The sequence below is a fragment of the Vicugna pacos genome, chromosome 11 (assembly GCF_048564905.1).
Source record: "Vicugna pacos chromosome 11, VicPac4, whole genome shotgun sequence".
Lineage (NCBI taxonomy): Eukaryota > Metazoa > Chordata > Mammalia > Artiodactyla > Camelidae > Vicugna > Vicugna pacos.
Window position 1 is genome coordinate 6,440,675 of NC_132997.1, and position 19,814 is coordinate 6,460,488.

At 44.4% G+C, this 19,814-nt stretch overlaps 1 protein-coding gene across 8 annotated transcripts in view; it reads right to left on the reverse strand.

Annotated features, from left to right (window-relative positions):
- Positions 1-2,702: 2,702 nt before the first annotated feature.
- The window catches only part of LOC102542792 (uncharacterized), a 93,300-nt gene continuing 76,188 nt past the window's right edge, over positions 2,703-19,814 (reverse strand). For 2 of the 8 annotated variants that reach the window (XM_072972245.1, XM_072972244.1), the window contains exons 4-8: positions 17,422-18,657; positions 10,479-10,598; positions 6,242-6,297; positions 5,270-5,380; positions 4,441-4,638 (exon numbers count right to left, since the gene is read on the reverse strand). In XM_072972245.1, coding sequence (XP_072828346.1) covers positions 4,441-4,638; positions 5,270-5,380; positions 6,242-6,297; positions 10,479-10,598; positions 17,422-18,657 — 1,721 coding nt within the window. Of the gene's footprint in view, positions 2,803-3,706; positions 3,811-4,440; positions 4,639-5,269; positions 5,381-6,241; positions 6,341-10,478; positions 10,599-16,411; positions 18,658-19,814 lie in introns of those variants that run through there. The other 6 variants (XM_072972247.1, XM_072972248.1, XM_072972246.1 and 3 more) reach the window with 6 other exon arrangements.

Genomic DNA, 19,814 nt, shown 5'->3' on the forward strand with positions numbered 1-19,814 from the left:
TCTCGCAGTACATGTGGCAGAGAGAGCGTCTCAACATCAGTCTTGCAGTTAGGAGAAACCAAATTCCATAAAATTGAAGTCTTGAGTGTGCCTTCTACTTGAAGTCCTTGTCTTGATCATGACATGACACAGCATTTCCCAAAGGCAAGGTGTCAGGGAGTGTTGATGAAGCCCCTGAGCTGTGTTGTGGGTCCACAGCAGACAAGGGAAAGGAGGTCGATGTGTCACAGGACCTGCAGGGAGAGAGTGGGAACATGCTGGGGTCACTTGTGCACATCCCAGCCCTTTGTATCTGGTGCAGAGAAGTGAGTCTATCCAAACAAAGACATGTAGGGCACTTTGCTGTTTATATTAACAATAAAATGTAAAAACAGATTAGAAGTGTATCACACACCATATTTGTCTCATTTCATCTAAAATGATGCACAACTTGAAAAACTGAAATGACATATATTACTGGTCACTTTTGCACTTAACATGTGTAATTACCCTATCTATTGAAAACTTTAGAAAACATGAATTTCCAAGCTGCATAATGTTCCTTCTGATCCCTTGTCCATAAAGGACTTTCTTCCATTGCTCCAGCTACCAGTTTCCCCCACAACCATGTTCTGTTTTTCTCTGAAAGTGGAGCCCAATCCTGTCACCCCCAGGCAGCTTCTAAATCTAGGATCACTCCCTGAATGTACCAAGCATGATTCCTGTCCATATTCCTAGTATGGCAGGCACTTCCCAGAATGTCTTCTCTCCTTCTGTGGATTCAGAGCTTCTCCCAGACCAGGAAGCTCCTCAATCAGTTCTCAGCCTGCTCTCTGCTCACTGCTTGACATACAGTAAATAAACAATCATGATTTGAAAATAATTAATCTAAATAAATTATGAACTGTTTCTGATGTCATCTTAAAATTGGAATTAAATCCCAGAAAAGAATCAGGATTTCTTGAAGCAAAAGGACTGATTTGTCATTTGCAATGTTTGCAAACCAGGAATTCACAGCTTTTACCTGTAATTAACAGTATGAACCCTGGGGGTTGACGGGTTGAAGAAATTCTAAAAGCAAAACTACAGAACGTATAAGTGGGTAACTGGTAGGGGATTGGATGGCCCTTGCAGCCTGACTACAGGTCCTGACAGCTTAGCCACAAGTCTTCCATGACTGGCAGACACTGGAGTATCTCCTTAGAGGTCTGACCAGGTGGGGCCCTTCTCAGAATCAGAAATCTGACAGGTGTTGTATGTGGTTTTCCAAGAATTTGGAAGTATGTGAGAGAACCCCAGGTCCATCATGAGCTACACAGCATCTCAAGCTTCCAAAACTTCCAAGTGGACAAAGGATGTCTGGGCTTCTGTACTGAAGGTGTTTTGTCAAGTTGAATTTGGTTTTGCCTTCACACCTGGGTGTGATCAATTCTGGCCACGTCCTACAAACCGACAGTGAGCCTGTGCTCCTAAGCATGAAGGTGGAGCCTCAGCCCAGGTGGCCCTTCCCCTGGGTCCTCTAATCTCTCCTTTTTCTGCTCCCAGTTGAATCAGGGGCTTCAGTCTTTCCCCCTCCAGGAAGAGCTCAGCATCTCCTCCCTGTGAGGACCTATGCTGTGTGCATGGGGGCATCCATCTTAAGGCAGAGAAGAGAGAGGTTGCTAACTGAGGCCTCATTCAGTTACCTCAGGCCATGGGACCCCCTGACTTTACTGTGATGGACATCATTGGCCCACTCATCCCCTCTTTGTGGTCTTAGGAGAAAGGCAGAGCTGCATCCCCTGCAGAAGCTGAATACAAGGATGCCAGTCCTGGGGGATGGACAAGGGGTGGGGCAGTCCATCACTGCTTGGGGAGCCTGAGAGACTGCAGGGCCTGTAAGCACCTCCTAGGATGCCTGGCCTGAGGCTCAGACTTTCCTGCAGCTTCTCCATCACCTGATATCTTTTGGGAAGACTCTTTCTGCTCATCGGAGCTCAAGTGGGTGTCACTGTTGTAAATCAAATTTCCCCTGGGCGGACCATATCCAGGACCCTGCCTTAATGCAATGCCCTGCCTTATTTTTAATTTTTAAAAGTTTAAAATTTAAACCAAAAAACAATGATTATCATTCTATTCATCTGTTACTCAGCCAGACACAACAGGTCATAAGTAATATATTATCACTAATAAGAATAATCAGGAATTGTAAATTCACAAACACCTCAGGAGAGTGGGCTTCCTGGCACTGATGATGAGGGCAGGAAACAGAGCCTGACCGATACAGCACGTTGTTCTGCTCTGACTCTGGCGCTGTCGCATGCAGGAGAGCTGGAGCTGGCTCTCCACCCAGAGGGGTTTCCCCAGCGGGTTTTGCAGCTGGTGCTGTCGCTCCAAGAAGGGAAACTCTCATCAATAGGACTGCTTTCCCACATGTCTCCCAAAGACAGGGGAGCCCTCACTGCTACTCAATGAACTCTCAGTCCATGATTCCACCCCCAGTAAGGCTTCCCAGACTGCAGTCCAGGGGATGAGGATTCTGAGCCTCCTAATTGCTCCTGGCCAGTTCCAGCCTCAGGAGGCTCTGCTCTGTGTGGTCCAGTGCCTTCCCCTCCTCACTCAACCCATCACCTACCCTGCATCCTACTCACCATCACTCTTTGCCTCTGGGAGTTCCACTTGCTCCAGCTGTGCCAGGAGGAGGTGGGCCTGCTGCTCCAGGTCTGAGCCAGGCATTCTCAGCTATACATAAGTGAGCACTGTCTTAAGGCATGGAAATTCTGGAGGCTGGTGGAAATCATCTGGTACTGCAGCAGCCAGGTTCCCAGGGTGTAGGACATGGCCCTGGGGGTGGTCAGAAGGCACCAGAGTCAGAGGCCTGGCCTCTCCTTGGAGGCTGGGCTCCCAGGGTAGCACTGAAGGGACCTGGGCCTTTTTGCCTTTGGCTCCTGCCCATCCAGATGCTGGCACTGCTCCACGTCCCATCTTACCTGGCAGTCTGGGCAGAGGCAGCCTTGAACACACAGGAGAGGCTGCTGCTAGCCTTCTGAAGGGACAGCCCTTTGTCATTGGTGTGACCATCTCCACACCTCCTCAGGACACCTGTCACACTGCTCGGTCCCTCTCCTTGCCTATACCTACTGGATGTGTCCTCTCTGAGTATAGGAAAGCTGTCTGCTCTAAGCACTGCCCTCTCAGGGACACAGTAGCTGCTCTATGACTGTCTGACCCAGGAGGGAACATACAGGCTGTGTCTGCCACCCAGCCTTCCCACGGGCCCCCTCACAGCTCAGAATTTAGCTCCTGCACCTGCCTGCTGTCTAACCCTCCAGGGACCCTGCCTGAATCTCCTCCTGCCTCTGGCACTCACCTCCAATAGGATGCCACAGCTGTCCCCTGAGTCTCACTGGGTCCCCTGAGCACCAGCTAAATCCTCACCATGGAGGCTCCACCAGATGGTAAGCAGGATGCCCTCCACCCCTTGTGTGCTGGGTCCCAGGAAGGAAGTAGAGGGCAGGGCAGGGATGGAGAGGGGATGGCTGTGGGTACTCTTAGGAGCTTACCCAGTCCTAAGACCTCCTGGATGTCCCTCACAGCACCACAGCCACATCCACAGCTCTGAGGGTCTCCTTTCCTCTTTCCAGGAGAAGCCCTAAGACTTCTGCTCTCAAGCCAGAATCAGAGGATGTGTTGGATCCAGTGTTCCTCTTAGCCCTCTCCATCCACACAGCCCACAGCTCCACACAGTCTTTGAGAAAGGGAGTCCCTCCCACTTCATTCGGAGAGACTCACAGTTTCAGCTGGTGCAGGGGTTTACTGTCCTCATCAGTATGGGGAAGGATGCATCCATATCTAGAGAAGACCAGGAAGGTGTCATATGGCCTGTCCTGAGAGCACTACCTGGATGTGATATCTAGTGTGACAGTGTGACTCTGAGGAGAATAGAAGCCCTGAAGGGCAGGGCTGTTGTCTGCTAGATGCATTAAATGATGGTTGTTCCTAGAAAAGCCCCTGTCCCTTGGGGCCCTTCCTACATATTTGAGGAATGAATGACTGAGCCCACCCAGCCTCATAGCACATATCTGAGTGGACCTGGGGCCCCACTTGTCCCTCCAAGGGATCGCTACTCTCACTCCCCTAGGATGGACAGCTAATGGCATCACAAATCCCCTTTGAAATGGGAAAACAGTTCCACTCGAGGCCAAAGTCCCAGTGACACAGGAGGCAGAGGCTTCCTCATGGGCAGGAGGATAATGACAAATTAGCACAACCACAGAATCTCCAGCTGACTTTTCCAGGGGCCAGGGCCCCAGAAAGCACTTTCCATGAAGGGCTCCTCTGTTCCTACCCTCCTAGAGCCTGATCCTCTCTTGACCCCAGTGTGCAAAGGGGTAAACTGAGGCTCAGAGAGGTAAAGTGACAATCCCACATGTCACTGCAGTTAGGTGTCCCAGTCACCAGTGTCCCATGAGAGTAAAGTGCTCACTGTTGGAACACAAGGTCTAGTACATGCTGGGCCATAGCAAAACCTCTATAGGTGCCCAGCAATGTTTTCAGGTAGGAGGGGTTGCTGCCCAGGATGGCAGTCACCAGGTTTGCCACTAGCTTCTTCAGCCTGTGTCGCTGAAGTCTCCACACCCTGTAGGTCTCATCCCTGCTCCCTGATTGTATATCTTCCTTCTGGGGAAGAAAGAGGGGAGACATGAGTCAGAGGAAGCACCAGGGACCCCCAGGGGTTGGGGCTGGAGCTCAGACTGAATCCTCAAGCCTCAGGGTCTTGTGCCTGAGGTGGAATACGGGAGCCCTGAGCAGATTCAAGGTTCTCAGCATCATCAGTACAAGGGGCGGTGATGATGATTAAATGCATTAGTGTCTCAGATCACTGTGTCAGCACCACAGTGACATCACATCCCTGCATGAACTACCTCATCCCTGTAACTGCTGTCACAGCATCCCATTGTAGAGATGAGAACACAGAGGCTGATCTTGGGGTGGGAGGGATCAGATTTGTCAGGGCAATGTGGACACATGGAGACAGAGAATAAACAGGACAATCTATAGAAGATGCAGAAACACCCTTGACTTAACATGAACTGAAATTCTGTCAAAGTGTCTTTCTGAGATTCTGACTTATATGTGGGCACTGACTTTGCATCTGGCCAAGGCAGGGCCTGCACTGTGAGGGCAGATGGGGGAGATGGGGCATCAGATTCCTTTGCCAGCAGGTCTCAAAGAGGGAGCCCAGGGGAGGAGCAGGGCAGCTCTGGGACCTGGGGCTTCCTGGGTGTGGCATCTCCTCCCTTTCACTCACCTTGAGACTATCCTGGGGTCTGTTGGTGTCATGGGGCACCTGCCCCTCTTGCAGGGAGATGGAGCAGGGGACTCCATGGACCAGATCCTGTCCCATGTCCTGTGTGTAGTCCTGCAAACACAGTGCCCAGCAGCCGGGCAGAAACCTCAGAGCCCTGTCTCGCTGTCTTCCTGGTCCTCAGATCCATAAGATATCTCCCCTCCAGTCACACACACTCAACTCTCTGCACAAACATCCATCAGGGACAAAAAAGCTTACAACTCGAGGGTGTTGGACTCCCATTGGCATGGGTAAGAGGTCCCTCAGGATTCCTCTTCCCCCCTGCCAGCCCTGTCTTTGCGTGTTGTCATGACAGAACTATCAGGTTCAACAAGTTCTTGCCAGATGGGACAATTCCCCTCAGGTCCCCCTTCCCCCACATGGAGATGAGGGGAATTGGGCCTGCCCAGGGAGGGCTCCCAGAGGTGGCTGTTCCCAGATTGGCTTGTTCCAGGACACCTCATATTACTTTACATGACCTCTTCACAATGGACAATGGGCATCATGCTTGAGAGTTCCACCAACTCCTACAGCTACTGAACAATATCTCACTCCAGGGTCTCCTGATGGAGAAGCCCTGGGAGACTAGGAAATGGGAAGGGAACATGTTTCTCCATCAACTGTCTCCAACCAAGTGTGCTGGCTCTGGCACCATCACTAGAATGTGGGTGCCTGGTAACCAGGTTCCATTTCTGCCAGGGTCTATGGTCAAGGAAGTGATGTCACTTCCTGGGGTCCACTTCCTGGAACCCCCTCCTCAGACAACACCTCCACACACAGCCCTCTGGGCTGCTGCCTGCTCACACCCTTCTCCACATAAACCCACATCTTACACAGTTACAGCTGCCCCGCCCTCTCCATGGCTCCCAGGGAGGGTCTGCGTGCAGCTGTGAGGAAACAACCCAGCTTCCAGACTCCACTCCTTGTTCTTACCTGTTCACCATCCTGGATAAGTCCTGGTGTCTGTCCAGGCCTGTCTGTTTCCCCACCTGCATAATGGGAATGATTCTAGCAGTTTCTTCCAGGGATGTCCTCAGCATATGCAGAATAACAATGGAAAAATGAGGGAGTGGTGTCATATGTAGGAGATGCCTCCTATCCATTTTTTCTTTCTCTTACACCCTCCTCCATGTCTGTTTCTTTTCTGATCCCACCCAATCATCCTTATTCAATGTCATTGAGCATGGTGTCTATGTGTGTGTCTTTGTGTGGGTGGGTGTGTCTAAGCCAGTACTCACTCTCTGTGTGGCCAGCAGAAAACTGCTCCCACATGGGAGGGATGGGCCAGAGCATCCTGACATCTGAGGGTTTCTAATTTCCAAAGCAAACCCAATGAGGGGCTAGAGGCCCTTGCTCAGAGGTCAGAGATCATGACTCAAGGCTATGCAGGTAGCCGGGCTGGAACTTGGATCAAAGACAGTGTGTCTCCACTGTCCACACTCTGTGCCACAGTGTTGTGGGCAGAGAAACTGTCCACTTCTCTGGTCAGTCTGTGGGCTGAACTTCTCCAGCTGGACATGCAGTGACCCAGAGACAGATGGGCAGATGATGGTTGTCATCACCAGAACTGAGAATCTCATTTGCTGCTTCCTTTATGTTTCCATCTTTAAATGCTTCTCCCCAAGACTGAGGCTGGCTGTCAGGTTTTATCCAGGCCCAATCCCAGTAGAACCAGAGGTGAGGTCACCAGGAAAAAGAGGCTTTTACTCAGCTGGACTATCTCAGCTTGCTTTTTGCCCCCTAAGGAGCACTTTTTTCCCAGTGACTTCATTATAATGTGGTCTCAGTTTTGCCATTTGTTTAGATTCCTTGTATTACTTATATCTTGTAGAATTTATCTTTGTCTGTGTGACTTACTTCACTTAGAATGACAGTCTCTTGGTTTCCCAGACATAGACCCCAATATTCACAGCAGCACTATTTACAACAGTGAAGACACAGAAGCAACTTAAAAGTCCAAGGATAGATGATTGGGTAAGAAAGACGGCATATGTGCACATGATGAAATACTACTCAGCCATAAAAAATGAAATAATATCATTTCCAGTAACAGGGATGGGCATGACTTTGAACATACTAAGTGAAGTAAGTCAGACAAAGGCAAATATATCACTGGTATGTGGAGTCTAAAAAAATGATCCACATGAACTTATTTATAAAACAGAAACAGACTCACACACATAGAAAACAACCTATGGTTACCAGGATGGGAAGTGTTGGTGAGGAGGGATAAATTAGGAGTGTGGGATTAGCAAGTAGACACGACTATACACAAAACAGATAAACAACAAGGAACAATTTATAGTACAGGGAACTATATCCAGTAACTATTAATAACCTATAATGACAAGAATATGAAGAAGAATATATATACATGTATATGAATCACTATCTATACAGCAGGAACTAATACAACACTGTAAATCCAATGCACTTCAATAAGCCATGGGGACAGAGAGGGCGCAGGGATCCCAGAGAAAATAGAGCTGCCCAGCCCTGATGGGGGTGGGGCTAAAGAATGATGAAGGGAGGGGACCTCCAGGCAGAAGGCCTCCTGAAGAGAATGAATGGGGATCTATGACCACTTTCATGCTGGAATCCTCTGATGGGATTGATGGCTCAGATTGTAAGGACCATGCTGCCATGTCACAAGGAAAATTGACCAGAAGAGATGAGGATGGTAGGTGTGTTCCTCCCTGGGAGTCTGGCACAGGAACAGACAAGAGGGAGGGAGTGTGAATGAGGCCAGGCCCAGGCCCTGAGGTCAAGGAGAAGGGGTAGGATCAGAGGGCACTGGTGGAGGAGAGGTGACAGGATCTGGTGATCACTTAGCCCAGAAATAGAAGGAGACAATCCCCAGATTTCAGGCAGAGGAATCTGAGAGGATGGTGCTGCCATTTCCCACACACAAAACAGAGAAAGAATGGGCTTGAGGGAAGGATCATGACTTTCCTTTTGGACATGATGCTAAAGTGTCTGTAGGCCTCTGACTCTGAGTCCACCTGCCTCATGTTACTGGGAACTTTTAGAAATGCAATTTCTCAGGTCCTACCCCAGACCTCCTAGATCAGGAACCCTGTGGGTGGGTGGGGCCAGCAATCTGGGTGTTACCAAACCCTCCAGCCCTTCCAGAAAGGGTGTGCTGGTCAGTGTTTAACAACTCATTCCTGGGAACAGGGGAGGAGCCCTGATTTTAGTATCTGCCAATTCAGTGGTGGGAACCATCCACCACTGCTGACTTCTAGCCACTCATCTGACTTTGCTCCATGGGGAGTTGAGAAAAGACACAGCAATTGTCACTCTCAGGCAGCATGATCTAGCTCCAGACGGTTGTGATGTGAACCTAGGGCCCCAGAACTACTGATGGAGGCCAATTGCTTGAATGTTTCTGTGAGGCAGGTAGATGTGTGGGTGTAAAGCTCGAGGGAGGACTTGGGGTGCAGGAAGTGTTTGGGAGATGTCAGTGGAGATACAAGCTCTGACCAGGTAAACATAGGGACAGAAACATGAGTAATGATTCTTGGTTCCTGCCCTTAAGGAGTGTGCAGTCACTTAGAAAGAGAATTAACCAACCATTGCAGAGAGAATGACATTAGTGTCAAGGGGGTGAGCCCCTCAACCTGGGAAGTTTCCTGGAGGAGGTGGCAGGACCTCGGTTTTCAAACACAGGAAGGACATTAGGCAGGTGGAGAAGAGGGAGGCCAGTGTCCCAGGCAGAAGGGAAGAGAGGGAAGGGAAAAGAGCCAATAATTTCCAGGGGCTGCATGGGGTTGAGCACGGCTGATGGGAGGGGTTAGCACTGTTATGACAGAGGGGAGGCCAGGGAAGTCAGGTCCACGAGGGAACTGGCTCAGAGCAAAGGAAGTTAAACTTCATTTTGGAACCTATGAGGAATTGGTAAAGAATTGGAAGGAGTGGTGCCTATGATCAAAACTGAAAAGGTCATGCTACCTCCTCAGTCATCATGCTCTATTTGCTATGAAATTTCTTCTGCTTCTCAAACACATCAAGCTATTTGTCACTTCCAGCCTCTTTGTGTGCACTTCCTTCTGCCTAGGACCCTCACACTTGCTCACCTCTGGATTGACTTCAGTAAGTTTCTGCCCAAGTGTCACCCCCTCCTAGGGACCCTTGGGGCCATGACGTGAGTTAGAAGAGGCCCCTCATTTCTCTCCATCACAGAACCTCCTCCAGCTCCTTGTGAGATGGCATGAACCACAAACTATAAGGATCTTAGTGGTTTCTGTGGCTGAGTTTAAAATGTGTGCATTTCAACTCCAATGCCAAAAGGAAAAACCAACTATTATCCCACAAATGAAAAAAAAATTTTTACTTGTATTTAATGGCATTGAACTTTGCTCTCAGGGCCCTATTATAATGTTCTCCCAGCTCAGGATACTTGGGCTAAGTTAGTAGGTGTTCCAGATCCTTTAAACATTCTCTGTCCAGTTCAAAGTTTGACTACAGTTTTAACAAATACCCTCAGTTACTCATGGTGTCTTCATATTCCCCTTCCCTTGTCTTCCTTTTCAATAGGCCCTGGGCACAGGGAAAGCTCACACACCACAACCCTTGGAAGGGGGACTGGAGAGGGGAGAGGCCTGATGTGATGTTTCTGGATGCCAGCCTTTACCTCTGACAGCTTCAGTTGCAGTGAGGAGGGGCAGGGCTTTCAAAATTAAATACAGAATTACCAATTGATCCAGCAATTACACTTGTAGAACTAAATTTCCAAAAGAATTCTAACCAGGGTCTGTGTTCACAGTAGCATTATTCTCAACAGCCTAAAGGGACAAGCAAGATGTGTCCATCTGCAAATGAATGGGGGAATCAAATGTGGTGAATACACACAATGGAATATTATCCCACCTTGAAAACAAATTCAGTTCTAAAGTTAGGGTTAGCAGGGGGTAATGTGGGCAGAAATGTATAAGCTGGGTATTGAAATTTGCTTCTCTTGGGGAATAATGGAAATGTTGGCTATCTTGATTGCGGTAGTTGTTTTAATGTTATATACATCTATCAAAATTCATCAAATTATACACCTGAAATAAGTGTCATTTACTGTTCAGGAATCTACCACAATAAAGGACTTCAAAAAAAAAAAAAGAAAGAAAATCAATGTAATGGCAATGCAAAAAGGAAAAAAATAGGATTTAAGTTCTGATACCTGCTAGAACATGGACGAATCTTGAAGATGTTACACTAAGCAAAGTATGCCAGACACGAAAGGCAAAAGAGTGCATGATTCTGTTGCTGGTGGATGTAACTGGTGTTCCAGGTTCTTGTCCTGTCCCAAAAGGAATTCAGAGACAAGACACAGTGGTTAAAAAAGTCAAGTGAGAATTTATTAAAGGACGGATAGCACACCCAAGGGGAGAGTGGGAAGGCTCAGGTGAGGGGCTGCCCTGAGTTTCTTTGGCAAGTTGGTTACATAGGGTGCAAAAATGCAGAATATTTATTAGGGAGGGAAGGGTCTGGGGTCATAATCCCTGATTTTTATCCCAACTCCACCTTCCCAAAGGGAGGAGGGATTTTTATCCTAATTTATTCTATGTGGGAAATGTCATGGAGTCGGTGAATGATGGGTACTTCTAATCTTGCAAAGTTAATTTTATTGTAATGTGGGGAAAATGAGCAAAAAGTTTCAGACACCGGAAATTCCTGCCTGTCCTGTCCTTTCTCTATTGATGTCTGAAGGTGTGACCACTTATTAGCCCAGAGGTTCCTGCTTTTCTTTCTCTGCCCAGGGACCCCTGGTGCTTATATGATGTATGGTTTCATGCATTTGGCCTGTGGCCCTCCTTTCTGCCCAAATCTGCCATTTGTTCTATGTCTTTCTCTGTTCTTATCTAGCTATGTGCCTGCTTTAACATCACTGCAGGACTTCTCACTTATATGAGCATCAGCAGGGAAGGAGCAGGTGGCTAGAGCCCCCAGGGCTCCCAGCTGGGCCTGTGAGCACTGTGCTGGAGAGGGTGGCACAGTCCTTACCCCATGCCCAGGGTGGGGGTTGTGAGGAGCTTCTGATGCATTTTACACCCAAGTATTCTCCAGAGCAGTGTTTTTTTCCCACAGCCCTGTCCAGGGCATGAGTTTGGGGCCACACATGGGTTGGGATGGGAGGTGAGGGGGTGACCACTGGTAGTGGTGCTCAAGATGGGCCGGTAGCCTCGCAATCCACATTTCATATTGGGGCCAGTGTAGGTTCTGGGTTCATCTTAATCAACTATTTGCAGCAGCCCCTACCCATTTCCAACATTGCCCTGACACACGGGGGTGGCCACATCCAGGCAGGCCCTGTGTAACCAGGGATTCTCCACCCCACTGATATGGGCCTGGTGCCCAGAGCAGGGTTCCTGGATATGGGCGTCCCTAGGTGATCTATCCTTGTCCGGCCAGATGGGGGATCTTGTGCCTGCAGATTGTAGCTGGAAAACCTCAATGAGATGAGCTCCAGGCAGTGGCAGAGAAGAGCCTTGAGCCTCCCTGACCCACCCCCATTTCTGTGGCCTCCTCAACCAGGCTCAAGGCCTCACCCTTCCCCAGGGATGTCCTCACCAAATGGAATTCAGCTGCATCTTTCCTGTTACCTTTTTGTTCCTGGAAACTGCCTATTTAATGTTATGCTCATGGATTTTGCAAATAAAGTAGGCTGTCAGGAATGAAGCAATTGTCACAGGGCCCAGAGTTAGAGAAATGGTTAAACTGCATCAAACCGCCTCAAAGAAAGGGGTGGGACTTCCTGAGGACAAGACTGATGGGAAGTGGGATGACTTTGGGTCTAGGGGCTCAGGCTGGGGGATGGGGTCTAGGAGAAAACAGCATTTGCTCCCTTCATGTCTCTGTGTCACACTCTGGTAATTCTCACAATATTTCATACTTTTCATTACTATTTCACTTGTTATGATAATTTGTGGTCCCTGATGTTATTGTTACAAAAAGATTGCAAGTTGAAGTTTCATATGATGGTTAGCATTTTTAAGAAAGAGTATTTTTTGATTAAGGCAACGTTTTTTTAGACATAACACTATGGCACACTTTATATACTATAGTGTAAATATAACTTTTATATGACTGGAAAGCCAAAACAATTATGACTCATTTTACTGTGATATTTACTTTATTGCAGTGATACAAATTCAAGCCTACAATAACTCTGAGATATGCTTGTAACAGCCTTGTTATGTGGCAGTATAAGTCCTATAGATTGAGTTTGCCACTTTCAGATTGCCTTAGCTATTATTGGTCACTAAATCTGCATATACATTTTAAATTTGACAAAAAAAATGTTGGATGGTGATTAGGGCAGCACTGAATCAGCCAGTCTGGGGAGAAATCAGCCTTCAAAGTCATTAAAAGTCCTTTTTGTTTTTTAACTTCTCAATTTTGGGATGCAGTTTTTAGATTTCTAGAACTGCTTTAGGCCTGTTATAAATGTAGCGACAATGTAACACAGTATTTATAATGCACATATTTGAATTATACAACTTGATACAATTTAACAGATATAAATGTGTGACCATCACAATATAGTGAACCTACCCATCACCTCCAAGGATCACTGCCCTTTATTGCCTGACATCCTGTGACTTGAAAACAAGTAGTTTTTGTTTCCTTTTACCCAATTTTGTCAGGCAGGAGGGTAAGTCTAGCCCATGCTACCCTAGCCAGAAAGGATACAATTGTCCTGGTATCATATTTTTTCTATTTGTTGGTTACACACAAAAATATGATTTTTATATAGTCAGTTTGCTAAATTCACTTATTTCTAATAACTCTTCCATAGACTTTTTATTGACTTTTTTACTAATACAATGATATCACCTGAAAATAAGGAGTTTTAATTCAATCTTAACAGTTTTTATGCCTTTTTTTGATTTTTTTGTCCTTTCTAACCTGACCAAGATAGAGCTTTCAGTCCAATGTTGAATAGAAGTCGTGGTGACAAGACTTCCTGTTTCATTATTAATATCAGGAAGAAATAGTCCAGTATTTATCTGCTTAGGATGATTTTTATTTTCTTATTATTTTTAGTGAAATTTCCTTTCATTCCTAGTTTAGTTTTTTTCAATCATGAAGGTGTGTAGTGTTTTAAAAGATGTTTTCTGCATCTACTGAGATGCTAACATGGCTTCACTTGCCTTTTTCTACTTATATGTTAGTTACATCAATTAGCTTATTAAATGTTCATACATTTACTTTGAAATGACTTCAAACTTTAAAAGTCGTAAGTGGTGCACAAAAACTCAGACTTCCCCAACTGTGCACTGCATTTCCTCCATGCCTCTAGCACACTTGCTTGCAATCTTAAACCTATACACACACTCACACATATTCCTCTTTCTCTGATGCATTTGAAAAAAACCAGCAGACATGAGACTCTATTTCCCCTAAATACTGGAGTGTGTATTCCCCCTCCAAAACACTTGCTTACTGAACCAAATCAATAAATAGACACTACCATTCAATCCATAAACTATGAATTATGCTAATGGCTCTTTCCTTTTTGTTTCCTTGTTAAGAATCTTCAGCCTCTTCCAATCTGGAAGTCTTTTCCTTTTATGTCCTTGCCAATTTAAACATAGGCTTTCATTTTGTGAAAGAACCTTTCAAGTGAGTTCATCTAATGGTTCCTCGTGATCACACTCTGGCCACCCATCCTTAGCAGGAATATAGCACTAGTGATGCTGGCTCTTTTCAGTGCATCTCATCAGGGGGTACAACAAAGTGACTTGCTCTGCCTCTGGTGAAGTGAACTTTGATCATCTGATTATGTTGTTCTCTGCCAGGTTTATCATAAAGTTACTGTTTTCACCTCTGTAGCTGATTAGTATTTTGTGAGGAAATATTTGGAGATTATGCCAACATCCTGTCCATCAAACCTCTACCCACAAACTCTAGCCTTTGTTGTCAGCTACTTACTGAATCAACCACCAGTATGACGGTTACCACATTGTGTTTTTCCATTGCCATTGTTCCTTCTACAGTTATTAGCTGGCATTGTATAAAGCTGTCCTTCCTTCATGGATTAACATAGTTATATCTATATAAATTAATGGATTCCTGTTTTACCTTCTGCATTATTATGCTGTTAATTTGTTTTGATGTTAAAATTGTGTCAAACTTTGCCAGTGGAAGCTGTACAAGATGATTCTTTTCTCCTTTTAATGTGCTTCCATTATTCTTTGACATTTTATTGTCTAACAGATAAGATGATTCAGGATCATCTTGTATTTCTCCCCATCTCTGACTTTCAATAAACCATACCTTCAGAGACCTCATTGTTTATTGGTGGGAGAATAGTACTTAAAATTAGCCACCTGGCACCTGGTGTGCTCAACCCTATGTGGGTGTCACTGTGTTTAGGCCCTCTCAGCACCCAGATCCAAAACACACACCCACAAGCACTACTCGATTTGTGTACTTAAAATATGAATTACATTCCAACACCTTAGGTGGTTTTGTAGCTTTCCCCTTCTGTGTTTACAGATACCGTCTCCAACAGTGAGGAACCTGGCTCTCACCACCCTCAGTACATTTACTTATCTGCCCAGTGTTACCAGCATCTCAGCCCTGCTGATCATCTCTTCCATCTGCCCTCAGCACTTTTGATGCAAAGGGGCACATCACCTCCACACCTTTCTCATCCCCCGTGTCAGGGCTCTTCTGACTCCCACTCTAGGACAGGAAAGCAGGAGACAATTGTACAAATTTCAAGGGAGAAGGCAGAATCTGAGAGGAAGGGGAATAGAAGGCCAAATCAAGTGAATTTTAAACATTAAATGCATCCTTTGATTCCTCTAATATCATTTAGTCAACATATGTGATATGACTGGAATTTTTATTTAATTTCAGAGTTTTGCATCTAAATTCATAAGATAGTGGAATGTAACTTTACTTTCCTGAAATAACTTACAGGTTTTGGTATCAGTGTTGTACTAGCTTCATAAAATGAACAGGAAAACTCCTATCCTCCTTTCTCTGGAAGAGCTTATAAAAGCTTGGTACTATTTCTTTAAATACTTGTAATAACTAGAGTGAAGTCATCTGTTTCTATGAGTTTTCTTTCTGGGAGATTTTTAAAATATGAGTCAGGAATTGTTTGCAGATTTGGTAAGGTACAGTTTACCTCTGGTAGGACTCTGCACTGTCACTGAGAGCATGCTGTGTTCACCAAGGGCCCAGCCTGCTGGCAGTTCCTGAATTCTATTCACCTTTCCCTCAGTAAAGAAAATTTTGATAAACTGGCCATGTGTTTGAAGTCTCCTATGTTTCAAAATTTTTCACTCCAGCCTTGACTGCCAGATTTCTGCTGGGCTCTGTTTTCTGGCCTCCCTGCACCCTACATCTCCCCTGCCCTGACACCAAGCCATAATCCTCTGCCTGAGCCAAGCTCAATATTCAGGCTTCTCCCTGTAGCCAGAATTGGCAGGTGCTCCCATTTTCCCATTTACTTTTTCACTCCTCTCCTGAATTTTACCATACCAGCCCTCTTTGCTTTGCAATAACAGGTTGCATTTAAATATACTTTCTGTGAACTGCCTTTCTAGTTGTCCTTAGTAAGAGCAAAGGTCTGCTGAAAGCTACTATAGCCTATTGAGTAGAAGAATCTATTTGTGCTTTTTAAAGCCCTGTACTTGACAATTTATATGTTTGTATGTGAATTTTTCCCTTTAAAAAATCATTGTATCACATGTGAGAAGTGGTAAGTATGTGGGGAAATAACGTTGGGTGCAATAAGTCACTCACATGATGGATGACAGCTGGCCAAACTGGTAAGACACTGGCAGGGCAGAAACCACCTACGTTCTATACTCACCCAATTCCACTACAGCTAGTAAGTTGCATTCAAGGCAACCTACCTTACCCCTTTGATCCATCAATTCAGGACAAGCCACTCAAAATTAGTACGCCCCAGAATTATTTAAAAAATCCTGCTGGAATGCTCCTGTCATATGTATGTCACCAAGACCAGGCTCTCTCTCTCCACCTGGACATCAGAAAGTCTTCTTATTGATGGGTCCACTGCAAAAACCTTTCCTTGTTTCATATATGCCTGAGTAATAAATCTTTGAATTGTTTACAACTGCCAACTCCAGGTCACATATAATACCTTTAATTGAAAGAAAAAGCACACCGGGCAATGGACCAGACTGTATTTTAACAAAGCAAAGTGCTAAAATGAAAACATTCTCCACATTTCCTAAATTGCTAAACACTTCAATTGAACATCTCTGATGTATGATAAACTTAACTTTAACTTAAAGCTTCCACTTACTTAGAAGTACTTTTCTAATAACTACTATCTGATACCCACTGAGATGCCACTTCAAGTATTTCACACAAGCCTAATAAGATATCACCTCATAGTAAATGTCTTCCTATAATTTCCTATAGCTTGTGCATTTTCCCTGGCCTGTGAGTAAAGACTTCTCTACAAATGCTATATATCATTTCTCTGCTATTTAGTAAGGTGTGACTTTGGGCAAAATCTGCCCTGTATTCCTTCACCAATAGGTTTTCTCCACTCAGCTATCTCATATACTATATGGTCCAAATTCCAGTAGAAAATTTTCCAATGTCCAGAATATCTTCATATTATTTTCTCTCCTCTTATGTTCTCTGCTCTGTATTGTGAAAACTGATTTTTGAACAAAGGTGTTCTCAAAATCATTATATTAATAGATTTTCCTCTCCACTTTGTGTTCTCTGTTCTATAAACTCTGGACTTCACCCAGAGTGATTTCCCTCATTTATATTTATAGAGTTTCTCCTCAAATGTGTTCTCTGATGTACAGTGAGTTTTGAGTTGACATAGAATGATTTTCCACAAACATTACATTCATAGGGTTTCTCCCCTGTGTGTATTCTACGATGTACAGTGAGTCTTGACTTCAGACAGAATGATTTTCCACATTCATTACATTCATAGGGTTTCTGTATTATGTGAGTTTTCTTATGCGCAGTTAGGGATGACTTCTGACGAAAGTTTTTCCCACATTCATTACATCCAAAAGGTTTCTCTCCTGTGTGTGTCCTCTGATGCTGTGTGAAACTCCTGAAGCTGCATAAAAATCTTCCACATTCAATACATGCATAGGGCTTCTCACCTGTATGAGTTTTCAAATGTTTATTAAGAGTTGACTTCGCAGAGAAGGATTTCCCACATTCGTCACATTCGTAAGGTCTTTCCCCTGTGTGAATTCTTTGATGTACAATGAGGTATGATTTCACATAGAAGGATTTACCACATTCATTACATATAAAGGATTTCTCTCCTGTGTGTATTCTCTGATGCAAATTAAAGGCTGACCTGTGGCGGAAGTATTTTCCACATGTGTTACATTCATAAGGTTTTTCCCCTGTGTGAGTTCTTTGGTGTATAATGAGGTCTGATTTTCGGAGAAAGGCTTTCCCACATTCACAGCACTCATTGGGCTTCTCCCCTGTGTGTCTTTTCTGATGTAGTGTAAGGGCCGAATTACTTGAGAAGGATTTCCCACATTCATGGCATTCATATGATTTCTTTCGTTTGTGTGTCCTATGATGTTGGGTGAGAGTTGACTTTTCAATGAAGGATCTCCCATATTCCTGACATTCATAAGGTTTCTCCCCTGTATGAATTCTCTTATGTTTAATGAGGTATGAATTCTCATAGAAAGTTTTCCCACATTCATGACATTCCCAGGATTTTTCCTCTTTGTGGGTTCTCTGATGTCTTGTGTGGGCTGATTTTTGGTTGAAGGTTTTTCCATATTCATGATATTCATAAGTTTTTTCTCCTGTGTGTATGCTCTGTTGTACACCAAAAATTTGCTTTTCACTGAAACAGTTTCCATATTCATTATATTCAATTATACTATCAATTGAGTGGGTTCCCTGAATTTGAATGATGTCTGACTTCTGGCTCAAAGGGTGAATACTCTGTTCAAAGAGAATGGATTCCTCAAAGAAATTTTCTCCACATTTATTAAAATCATAGTGATTATCATCTGAATGTGTTCTTTGGTGAGCAGTAAGAGATGACATATTGCAGAAGTTTTTTCCACATTCAGTGTACTCACAGGTGTTCTGTCCTGTGTAAGTTTTCTTCTGAATAACAGGGAGTGAATTTTCATGGAAACCTTTCCTACATTCATTGTATTCAAAAGGTTGCTCCAAAATTTGAATTTTCTGATGCAGAGCAGAGTCTTCATTAAGAGAGAGGCCATTCCCATTTTTATTACATTCATAAGGTTTCTCTTCAGAATGAGTTATTCCATGTTTGTCACCATGGAGCCATTTTCTACCTTTGTTAAACTCATCAAACTTGTTTCTTGAATAGTTTCTACTGCTATTAATTAATTCTGAAATATAAATAGAGTGACAAGAAAGATTAGCTGACAAGGATATTTAGAGGAAACAGCATTAGATCTGGGGGAGTTCATCAGTTTAGGTCATGATCTCTCATGCCTAGAATATGACAACAGCGTGTATACATCCAGTCACATCTTCTCTCCTATTCTACCTAGCAGTAATGAATCAATGCTCTAAGCTCCAGTTCACAAAGGAACAGTACTAAAACCCAAGATTTAATTGTTTCTACTTCTGGTTCATGAGGAATAAAAATATGCAAACAAGAGCAAAACCCAAGAGTAGACAAACCATTCTTGCCACAGGATCAGACTGCACAGCTCTACCCTAGTTGTGGTATTTTCCCCTTATTTCATCAGCACTGGTCAGCAGTGGACCTCTCCTGACCATCAAACCCCTTTGCAATGCTTCCTGACTTTTGCCCAAACAAATCTCATCTGATTTAGTATCAGTATTCAATCCTGCTTTCATATACATTTTTCAACATCTCTATATACCAAGAAAACAAAACCTTGGATAAAATTCTAAACCTGGTTCCAAAAGCTTCATTTACCTTTACTTTAAGATTTTGGTTATGCAGGACTGTTTTTACTGCTGTGCTATCTACAATACTCTACTTCCTTGAGCTCAATGTCCTAAGAACTGATAATACATATTTTTTAAAACATATCACTGAGACAAACATATAATATCTGGATTCAGATCAGAATCAAGCCATCATTTTACAAATCCAGAATGAATATAGTTTTTCCTAGGTAAGCCCAGATGTTTGCCTCTCCATAAATTGTTCATTTTCATCCACTGTCACCCACTCTTATCTGTTCCTCTGGTCCTGCCGCCTTTATGTGTTCCAGGCCAGCCACCTTCAGATGTATAGATATACGGAACTCTCTGGTGTTCTGGTGTGTTGGGCAGAGGATGTGTTGTGTTACAGATGTTTTACTGGTTGTAGGTTGAAGGGGAGAGACAAAACAAGTATCTCACACTGCCATGATGCTGACATCACTCAAAGGGGTAATTTTTAAGAACAGCTTTATGTTATTTTGTGGCTACTACATCAGAATATATGGTATAAATCAACTTGGCATAAGTCCTAGAGATGGTCATGCCAATCAGGGAAAGAATATTTGTGGTAAAACCTTAGCATCCA